Source organism: Eleginops maclovinus, chromosome 2 (genome assembly GCF_036324505.1).
Source record: "Eleginops maclovinus isolate JMC-PN-2008 ecotype Puerto Natales chromosome 2, JC_Emac_rtc_rv5, whole genome shotgun sequence".
NCBI lineage: Eukaryota > Metazoa > Chordata > Actinopteri > Perciformes > Eleginopidae > Eleginops > Eleginops maclovinus.
In genome coordinates this window covers 10,518,803-10,529,749 of record NC_086350.1, presented here as the reverse complement: position 1 = coordinate 10,529,749, position 10,947 = coordinate 10,518,803, and the positions used below count along the sequence as shown (strand labels likewise).

Genomic DNA, 10,947 nt, shown 5'->3' with positions numbered 1-10,947 from the left:
TCTCGTTCTTTCGGTCATGACCCATCCTTCATGACCATAGGTGAGGGTAGGAACGAAGATGGCCCGGTAGACAGAGAGCTTTGCCTTCTGGCTCAGCTCTCTTTTCGTCACAACGGTGCGGTAAAGCGACTGCAGTACCGCTCCCGCTGCTCCGACACTCCGGCCCATCTCACGCTCCATTGTTCCCTCACTCGAGAACAAGAGCCCGAGATACTTGAACTCCTTCACTTGGGGTAAGGCTTCATTCCCTACCTGGAGTGGACAATCCATCGGTTTCCTGATGAGAACCATGGCCTCAGATTTGGAGGTGCTGATCCTCATCCTAGCCGCTTCACACTCGGCCGCGAACCGATCCAGTGAGTGCTGAAGGTCACAGACCGATGAAGCCATTAGGACCACATCATCTGCAAAAAGCAGTGGTGCAATCCTTAGCCCACCGAACTGCAGACCCCCTCCCCCACGACTACGCCTCGAAATCCTGTCCATGAATATCACAAACAGGATTGGTGACAAAGCACAGCCCTGGCGGAGGCCAACCCTCACCGGAAATCGGTCCGACGTGCTGCCGAGGACCCGGACACAGCTCTCGCTTTGAGAGTACAGAGATTGGATGGCCCTGAGCAGAGACCCCCTCACCCCATACTCCCGCAGCACCTCCCACAGTATCTCCCTGGGAACCCGGTCATACGCCTTCTCCAAATCCACAAAGCACATGTAGACTGGATGAGCGTACTCCCAGGCCCCCTCCAGGATCCTTGCGAGAGTGAAAAGCTGGTCCGTCGTTCCACGACCAGGACGAAAACCGCATTGTTCCTCTTCAATCTGAGGTTCGACAATCGGCCGGACCCTCCTTTCCAGCACCTTAGAGTAAACTTTCCCGGGGAGGCTGAGTAATGTGATGCCTCTGTAATTGGCACACACCCTCTGATCCCCCTTTTTAAAGAGAGGAACCACCACCCCGGTCTGCCACTCCTTCGGTACTGTTTCCGACTTCCACGCAATGTTGATGAGACGTGTCAACCATGACAGTCCCTCAACACCTAGAGCCTTCATCATTTCTGGGCGGATTTCATCCACCCCCGGGGCTTTGCCACTGTGGAGCTGTTAACTACCTCAGTGACTTCCCCCCGTGAGATTGGAATTGATCCCCCTTCATACTCCAGCTCCGCCTCTAACATAGAGTGTGGAGTTGTCGGATTCAGGAGTTCCTCAAAGTGTTCCTTCCACCGCCCTAACACACTATCAGTTGAGGTCAACAGCGCCCCATCCTTACTGTACACAGCTTGGATGGTACCCTGCTTCCCCCTCCTGAGGTGTCGGACGGTTTTCCAGAACAACTTTGGTGCCGACCGAAAGTCCTTCTCCATGGCTTCTCCGAACTTCTCCCACACCCGCTGCTTTGCCTCGGCCACGGCTGAGGCTGCTGCCCTTCGGGCCTGTCGATACCTTGCAACTGCGTCAGGAGTACCCAGGGATAACATATCCCGGAAGGCCTCCTTCTTCAGTCGGACGGCTTCCCTGACCACCGGTGTCCACCACGAGGTTCGAGGGTTACCGCCCCTTGAGGCACCTAAGACCTTGAGACCACAGCTCCCTGCCGCAGCTTCGGCAATAGAGGCTTTGAACACCGCCCACTCTGGTTCAATGTCCCCAGCCTCCACAGGGATGCCTGAAAAGCTCCGCCGGAGGTGTGAGTTGAAGGCCTCCTGGACATGGGACTCCTCCAGACGTTCCCAGTTCACCCGCACTACACGTTTGGGCTTACCAGGTCTGTCCAGAGGCTTCCCCCGCCACTCGACCCAACTCACCACCAGATGGTGATCAGTTGACAACTCCGCCCCTCTCTTCACCCGAGTGTCCAAAACATGCGGCCTCAGGTCCGATGATACGATAACAAAATCGATCATGGACCTTCTACCTAGGGTGCTCTGGTACCACGTACACTTATGAGCATCCTTATGTTCGAACATGGTGTTTGCTATGGCCAATCCATGACTAGCACAGAAGTCCAGTAGCAAACCACCACTCGGTTCAGATAAGGGGGGCCGTTCCTCCCAATCACGCCCCTCCAAGTGTCTCCATCATTGCCCACGTGTGCGTTGAAGTCTCCCAGCAAGACTAAGGAGTCCCCTTCAGGAGCCCCATACAGGACTTCTTTCAGGGTCTCCAAGAAGGCCGAATACTCTGAACTGCTGTTTGGTGCATAAGCACACACAACAGTCAGAGTTTTCCCCCCCATGACCCGCAGGCGTAGGGAGGCGACCTTCTCGTCCACTGGGGTAAACTCCAAAAAGCGGCACTCAACCGGGGGCTTGTGAGTATCCCCACACCCGCTCGGCGCCTCACACCTTGGGCAACTCCGGAGAAGAATAGAGTCCAACCCTTATCCAGAAGTAAGGTTCCAGAGCCGACGCTGTGCGTAGAGGTGAGCCCCACCAGATCCAACTGGTAACGCTCCACCTCCCGCACAAGCTCCGGCTCCTTCCCCCCCAGAGAGGTGACATTCCACGTCCCCAAAGCAAACTTCTGTCGCCTGAGTCTGGTCCGTTGAGACCCTCTGCTTTCACTGCCACCCTTCTGGAAGCGCACCCGACCCCATCGTTGTTTCCCGTAGGTGGTGGGCCCGCGGGACGGAGAAGCGGAGGTGTTGCCCACGTTGCTTTTTCGGGCTGTGCCCGGCCGGGCTCCGTGGCAAGCCCGGCCACCAGACGCTCGCTGACGAGTCCTCCTTCTGGGCCTGGCTCAGAAGGGGACCCCGGGCTTCCTCCGGGCCAGGTATCCTCGCTTCCAATTGTGTTATTCATCGAGTCTTTTTGAACCAATCCTAGTCTGACCCCTTTACCTGAGACCAATTTGCCATGGGAGACCCTACCAGGAACACAAGGTTCCAGACAACACAGCCCCCAGGTTCATCAGGGCACACAAACCTCTCCACCACGATAAGGTGCTGGTTCTCGGAAAGGCTGCCTCAGAGAAATCCGCTTTTTATTTTCAAGTTTTATTTTTATTATTATTAACTGTTTGTTTTTTTTCTTCCTGGGAGCATTAGAGGCAGCTGTTGGCTGTTTTTCCTCAAAAGTAGGTTATGCAGTAATGAGATGTGTGAATGAATTGAGTACTCTCATTGTCTGAATGCAGGACAGCACGTAGAGCTTCATCAGGCAGAGCAAGAAATCAATACTGAATATGCAGCTTCAACTAAGGCAGACTGTGTTGACAGTTCATGCACATTGTTTGTTGATAAAAAAAACAAAAAAAGAACATTCAAACAATACATTTACACAAGATGTTTTGAATTAGGTATTTTTGCAAAATGTATATAATGTGGAAGAGTATCTTTGCTTTTGGTTTGATAGATTAGTGGTCACAACAAACTCTGAGAATGTTGTAATGGCTCGGTTCAGCTATAGCATCTCATCCTTGAAGCTAATTATCCAGAGACCACTATCCACATAATGTCAGGACAGACGACAGAACCACAAAGAGACATCTAGACATCTTATTCATGTTGCACTCTCTGACCCCTGTCTTAAAGTCTCTCAAACCACCTGCTTCAATTACCCCCTGAAGATCAAATCATTATGAATAAGAGTCAATACTGTTTAAACACACATGAATATAATACATTAAATAAATGAGAGTTAGTGTGTTGCAGAAGATAATGGATACAATGCTTGATCTGCAAACCCAAGAGACCCTGACATTAAATAAGGAGATCTGATCCAGACGCTGTCAAGGGGTGAGAAGATCAAAGACCAGAGCATGTGCGACATAAAAGTGCAAACATATTTATGATGCTGCTGAGTGGAGGCGTCCTGAAAGCAACCCCTTCATTACTGAAACACTAACAATACCACTGCCATACAGTCAGTACGCATTGTCCGATCCCCTGCTTTTCTCTCCCCTTGGCAATATGCAACAATACCCATTCCTGGAAAAACACTTCAACCTTTCCCACGTATTAGTCACCGTGTTAACGTATGTCTACGGTCTGCATCGTGTTTGCTTTATGCAGCAGCAGCATACACTTTTGACGTTCACTGGTATTATTCTGGTGTGAAAAAACAGCAAATTATTATCATTATTATTATTATTGTTATAATTATTGTTATTGTTCGCACTGCAATTTAAATGTTTTCCCAACCTGAGAATGTTGGAGTTTTGATTTGACTTTAAATGATTAATTAACAGTGAAGTTACCAAATGATTTTATTTCTATCGACCGGTCAATTAAATGTCAAACAGTTTCAGCAATTATAATTTCTAGGGATGCTATCAAAAAATGTCTGAAAGTGAGTAACTGCTGGGAATTTCTGTGAGCGAGTCATTATTGCAAACTGTGTTTGTGTCTTGTCGCTGAGTTAGTGTATATTGTGTTTGCACATTGACGCAGAAATGTTTGCGTTCTGTAGGTGGAGGTGATAAAAAGCTTCAGACAATAGTCAGGTAAACATGTGCTCTCATGTGGGGTCAACTTTATGGAAAATGCATACGGGTCTGGTGCATGTAATAACTGTTGAAGGGGCTCTTTGGACAGAAACAGAAGGATTTCTCTGTATTTAATGGTGAAAGACGGTTTATTTTTAGTGACTAAAACACCACAAAAATGGAGGCCACCTTAAGTTTACAATGGTTCACTATTCCGGAATATAGCTGCATAATTAACGCTGGGCCTTGCAACAGCTCTGTCTAACACAACATTTGAGAATAGATCTGGATTCAGTCCCTGGGAGGCGGAAGTCCCCTTCACTGCTTCCTTTGTTGTGTAAAGCATCAGTCCATGTCACGGGTTACACAGGAAAGGACCACCTGAGACACACTGCATGTGCATCAGCCACATGTTTGCATTAGAGCTGTGAAGAGCTAAACACCCTGACTGAAAGACAGAGACATCACAGCTGTTCTTCTTATGAGGTTTCTGAGCTTATAGGGAACAGTGGTGTTATCTAAAGTAATAAGGGCTCTTTAAGTACAGGGCTCCCTCATTTTGATTCTGCTTGCAGAGGCCTTTAAAGCTTTTTCCACTGATTGTCCTGATCTTATTAAAAAGCTTCACAGTGATTAAGACAATAAAACATGCAGATTATTTATGTTATGTGGACCTAAACCCAGATGTGCTTACAGTCAGAGGATTTTGAAAGGTTCTGATCACTGTACAATGCCTACGCTTAAATCCTGTTCAATCTTGACCTTTTCATAGTCTCAAGGTGTCAACAAACAAGGATTATTGGCTGCAAGTGTCAACAAGAGTCCACCTTGAATTATCAGGTCTGCATACAAACATGTATTTGTTTAATTTCTATATAACACCTTTTCCATATTTGATTTTCTATTGAATGATAGTAGATGAATCTAACAAAACAATACATCCTGCTTTATTGGTCTTATGACAACTGCAGCCCTTTTCCTTAAACACATAGAAACATCGAAAAAAATACAGTTATATTGGATGTGTCCCATAAAAAAAGAATTTCATTGATCTCATTCAAGCTATTTCAGGCCTTAAAATAAAATAAAAAATGTCCCTTATGACGTGAGACCTGCACTGTTTTTCCATTTGCTGAAGTGGGTGAGATTATTGCCGCCTCCTGTTTCCCTCTGTGGTTAAATAGCAAAGCCCGCTGCTTCGCGGGCAGACATCCCACTTTACATAGCAAGGATTATTTAGATAATCCCCTGAAAGAAATACAATAAAAGGCAACTAACCGAGCAACACTTTAACATGTACTCAAACAAAAACGAAGGACCACGTAGAGGAAGATCTTTTGACTCCATGAACATTGGTTTTGAAGAAAAACTGCTGAACAATGAGGTAAGACCTTCTTCAATAACAAATATTTAATGCTTTCGTGGGAGGTGAAAAAGTATTTCTCACATGTGTTTTTTTTTTTTTGGACAGAGGTTGTTTTAATGAATACGCCTTCACTATCTCGTCAACGCAGATTAAGTTAAACCGTGTTGTTATAGTGGGGTTTGCGTCAAAGGGTTAAGCGGTTTAAAGTTGGAAACCTCAAAACTGCATGACATATAAGACGGTTTGATGCTCAATGTGTACTACACCATCCACCGATTTGCACATGAAGGATGGAAGAGATAAAAGACTGCCAACCAGCAGTGCGCACACGAGAAAGGACATGACAGGTGACTTATCATTTCAAGGTATACTCAGATAAACTTTAGGAACAAAGAGTTTGAGACAAAGAGACATTGTTCTCTAACCTGTGACCAAACCTGTTTAAAGGCAAACTTGTATTGATATTAAGCTTTAAATGAAATTATTTATTAATATTAATATTTTTAGGACTTTTAATTGAATTTGGTCCATAAAACAACCGTCAAAAGGCAAAGTTTCCCAGAGATTATAACACATCTAGAGGGACTGTTTAGCGATAACGACTTGATGATAAACGACTGTGCGTAAAATCATCTCGCTTTGCAGACCTGCGCGCAGCGGTGATTAACGGTCTGGTTAGCCGTCTGGTCAGATCTCAACATGCAGGGGGCTAATAATAGGCTTCCCCGGTGTCCTAATGAGATTATAGTAAGGCGATTCTTTGAGAAAGACAAGTTCATCTACGTTAAACCGAGACGCAAAGAGTTGACCCTGGAGCGTCCATAATGTTATTAGCAAAACTGACAGTGCTCCACCGAAATCTGGCATGCTGCGCTGTCTACACAATACTCGAAGGGCGGAATATGGTAGGCAGCAAATGAATGAATTTCCAAACTGCTTCTCCAAAAGTAATTATTATCCATAAGACTGTGTAAATGTTGTATTTTGAGAGCCTACGAAGCGCATGACAGGAATAAAGTCAGTCTAAATAACACGAATAATGTGAACTAGAAAACGGTACATCAAAATCGATTAGTTTCTATGTGCTTTTGGAATTTCACAGTCATGCATCTACAACGTGATACAGGATTACATTGCGCGTACAGCTATGCCTCAACGTGAGATCGCTGTCCAAGGTGCAAACACTCAGGAGGGGTGGGGGGCCTCACTAATCTCAGTGTGTCTACCTATATCTAATGTCATTAGTATGAATGTAAAGAAAACAGCAGTTCTCTTTGAAGATCCCTACATTATGTAAGCTAATTGCTGTGGGTGCTGCATGTCAATTACAAATGCACATCAAATCTTTGGATTGCTTTGGATGCTCTCTGAGTTGAAGTTATGCATTTCGTGTCCTGTGTTATGATTCTGTCCCATTGCAAGTAAGTTAAAAACTGTGTAACATTGTAACAGTGTATTCCACTTTAATTGTAATGATGAAGGGTTAACAAAACCATGCAGCAGGTGAAAATGTTAAATATTGTCCATACATTTTGGGGTGTAATTAAATATCCACATATGCACTAACACAACGTTGAATATCAGATGAACTCTATTGGTTGTTAAATAAGGATGATCTCTTGCAGATATTGAAATGGAAATCTAAGTTTTACATTACTTTTTTCAGATAAACAAATCAACCTTCACAAAAATTGAAGAAAACACTGAAAACAAAAATACATCAGAGAAAGGGAGAGCTACAATCATCTTTTCCCTCAAGAATGAAGTGGGAGGACTAGTGAAGGCGCTCAAACTCTTCCAGGTGAGGACAAAGTGGTAATTTCTGGTTCCTTCCTGTGAATTTAAGAAGAATGTATACATTTATTTGGTGTACGGTGTAATAAAGCACATGTAGTTAACTTGAAAATGATTTTCCATGCTTCTTGCAGGAAAACCATGTCAACCTTGTACACATAGAGTCCAGAAAATCCAAAAGACGCAACTCTGAGTTTGAAATTTTTGTGGACTGCGACAGCAACCACGAACAACTGAACGAAATAATCCAGCTGCTTAGTAGCCATGTGAATGTGGTTGATATGGATCCTCCAGATAACTCCTGTATAGAAGAGGAAGGTAAATTAAATCCAGAAGATACTGCACTACAAATGTATAATATTAGGATGTATTATCCGCAATACGATCATTTTTTATTCTCCCTCTTTTTTCAGATATGTGTAACGTACCTTGGTTTCCAAAGAAGATTTCGGACTTGGACAAGTGTGCAAACCGTGTCCTCATGTATGGCTCTGATTTGGATGCGGATCATCCGGTATGTCAGTTAAATTCAGACAACTGGTTCAATTTTTAAGTGCCAATTACTTACATTTGGGGCATTCTCTTATCCATCTATGTCACTCCACAACAGGGTTTTAAGGACAATGTCTACCGGAAAAGGCGAAAGTACTTTGCTGATCTCGCCATGGCCTATAAACAGTGAGTATTTCTTGTATATCCTAATGGTTATTGTGAACATCTGGGAAGTTCTTACTTGATACTCATAGAATTATTCTCTATTGTGGCAGTGGGGATCCCATTCCTCGTATTGAGTTCACAGAGGAGGAAGTGAAGACATGGGGGGTTGTATACAGGGAGCTCAACAAGTTGTACCCCACCCACGCCTGCCGGGAATACCTGAAGAACCTGCCACTGCTGTCAAAATACTGTGAATTTAGAGAGGACAACATTCCCCAACTGGAAGATGTGTCACGCTTCCTCAAGGGTACGTCGCTAAGTTAAGCTAAAATAATTGAAAATTATTTTTTTATAACTCAATCCACTTATCTTCGCAGCTCTTAAATGTCACTCACTCATCTGTGTCATCTTCTCAGAGCGCACTGGATTCACCATCAGGCCTGTGGCTGGTTATCTATCCCCTCGTGACTTCCTCGCTGGTTTGGCCTTCCGCGTTTTCCACTGTACCCAGTATGTGCGGCACAGCTCCGACCCCTTATACACCCCAGAGCCGTGAGTAACATACAGTATCATAAACTAGAAAAGGGACATCAAAGTTTATAAAAGCCTTTGTTCCTAATAGTTTGTCTTAATGTTTAAGGGACACATGCCATGAGCTGCTGGGTCACGTCCCGCTGCTGGCAGAGCCCAGCTTCGCCCAGTTCTCCCAGGAGATCGGTCTCGCTTCCCTCGGGGCCTCAGATGACTCAGTTCAGAAACTGGCCACAGTGAGTGACACTGATCAATTCAAATTAAATTTCCTATTCTCAAATTTAAAATATAATATCAATTTCATAACTGTTTCTGTTTCATCAACTCTTATGTTACAGTGCTATTTCTTTACGGTGGAATTTGGCCTATGCAAACAAGAAGGGCAGCTGCGAGCATATGGAGCAGGACTCCTGTCATCCATCAGTGAGCTGAAGGTGAAGCTATGGTTGAGTCTAGGCAAGAATCTAGCGATAAGATATCATGATAAAGGGATTATAATATTGTATATGTTAATATTTTGCGCAAAACAGTGTGATATATTTAGATTTTCAAAATTACATTTTAGAACAAAGAACACACAACCATTGAGAAACAATGGAGATGGTACAATGGTTGAAATACCAACACGCTGTTTTTCTTTTACAGCATGCACTTTCAGGCAAGGCAAGGATAATGCCTTTTGACCCCCAAGTTACATCCAAACAAGAATGCATCATCACAACATTTCAGGATGTGTACTTTGTGTCTGACAGCTTTGAAGAGGCCAAAGTCAAGATGAGGTGAGCTTGGTTTTTCAGTAAGATATACATAAGGATGCAAAACAGTCATACATATCTTTATATTGATGACATTTTGTTTCATTTCAGGGAGTTTGCCAAGACCATCAAGCGTCCCTTCACAGTACGATACAACCCTTACACCCAGAGTGTCGATGTGCTGAAGGACACTCCCAGCATCAACAGCGTGGTGGAGGAGCTTCGGCACGAGCTTGACATCGTCGGTGACGCCCTCAGCCGACTGAACAAGCAGCTGGGAGTCTGACTGCACACATGTTAAAGTTGATGACCTACAGTCCATCAACGCTCGCTGTTCCCCCCGCCCCAAGCACCGCTGTAGAGATACTTCTGTTGTATCGACTTTCCTCCGTACAATGAATGTGCACTGCTTTTGGCAATAAGTTCTGCTGTCCTCACTGCATGGTATATAGCTTATACAATTTACAGACACACATTAGGTGTGTTTGGCTACTGAACCAATACATTGCACAAACCCAAAGAGCTGCTTAACCTGAGAAATTGTTTTGCTTCAGTTTTAAATGGCTCAATATCGGCTTCTATATTGCAGTCAACAGTCAACGCACCCTTTTAAAACATCCCCAGCTGTGACAAATGCAGATCTGGTTTCCCCATCCAGTTGTTAACTCTGTCGTTGTATAATATCATGTGAATTTTTTGTACTTCTTTCACATTTAACATTTAATCTTCCGCACTTCAGTGATATGAATAAAATGTACCTTGTTTGTATTCTTTTGGTGTGTCTATCATGTTTCCATTTGTCTGCTGTTGAGGGAAATTATAAAATGTACCTGATGTTATAACAATGTTTTCTCGATTGATTAAGACAGACTTGAACCGTGTACCCAAACCTATTTAATTTTACAGTGATGATTTTAAATACCTCCTCTTAAAGTGAATATATTGTAGTACTCCTGAAATCAAACATTATTTTTGTACTGTAAAAAAATATAGACATTATAAGTGGGATATGTATTGAGACAAATAAATAAATGATATGTTCATCGTGTCTTCAGCGTGTGAAATGGTTTGTTACCTTTTAAGTTGGTGCTTTTGATCTCCTCATAGTGGTGGTTATGGTATGGATAATGATGGCTGATGATCATCATTGAGATGCAGAATCCCCACATCCCACTGACGCACGGGTTCTACAGTCTTGTCAAATAGGAGACATTTAACATCCAAAATAAAAACAAGATGGGACTTCTATGTCCAGATTTCCAGATAATACTTTTGTCTCACTGTTTAACAATGCTCATAAAATATGTATTTTTTAAAAAAGAAACTCATGTAAGTTATAGCAACATGAGAAGTAAGAAATACAATTAAGCAAGTTAAAATATAGGTACAACATTCATACAATTTTAGCCATCAACA

The 10,947-nt window shown here is 43.7% G+C and overlaps 1 protein-coding gene across 3 annotated transcripts; it reads left to right on the top strand.

The window, feature by feature from the left end:
- The first annotated feature begins 5,596 nt into the window (after positions 1–5,596).
- tph1a (tryptophan hydroxylase 1 (tryptophan 5-monooxygenase) a) lies at positions 5,597–10,579 on the top strand. 3 transcript variants are annotated; one of them, XM_063902650.1, is made up of 11 exons: positions 5,597–5,812; positions 7,461–7,595; positions 7,723–7,906; positions 8,002–8,102; positions 8,199–8,266; positions 8,356–8,552; positions 8,662–8,797; positions 8,886–9,012; positions 9,115–9,210; positions 9,422–9,555; positions 9,643–10,579. In XM_063902650.1, the coding sequence occupies exons 1-11, from the start codon at positions 5,723–5,725 to the stop codon at positions 9,815–9,817; spliced, it is 1,443 nt and encodes a 480-aa protein (XP_063758720.1). In that variant the 5' UTR covers positions 5,597–5,722; the 3' UTR covers positions 9,818–10,579. The 3 variants fall into 3 exon arrangements, with proteins under 3 accessions (XP_063758720.1, XP_063758711.1, XP_063758729.1); XM_063902641.1 differs by having other exon boundaries at positions 8,353–8,552; XM_063902659.1 differs by lacking the exon at positions 5,597–5,812 and adding an exon at positions 6,582–6,699 and having other exon boundaries at positions 8,353–8,552.
- Positions 10,580–10,947: the final 368 nt, after the last annotated feature.

Excerpts from the sequence above, each read along its gene's own strand:
- tph1a (XM_063902641.1), top strand. The coding sequence starts at position 5,723 with ATGTACTCAAACAAAAACGAAGGACCACGTAGAGGAAGATCTTTTGAC. Across the intron at positions 8,103-8,198 it reads ATTTGGATGCGGATCATCCG|GGTTTTAAGGACAATGTCTA; the intron begins GTATGTCAGTTA and ends ACTCCACAACAG. Across the intron at positions 8,798-8,885 it reads CCCTTATACACCCCAGAGCC|GGACACATGCCATGAGCTGC; the intron begins GTGAGTAACATA and ends TTAATGTTTAAG.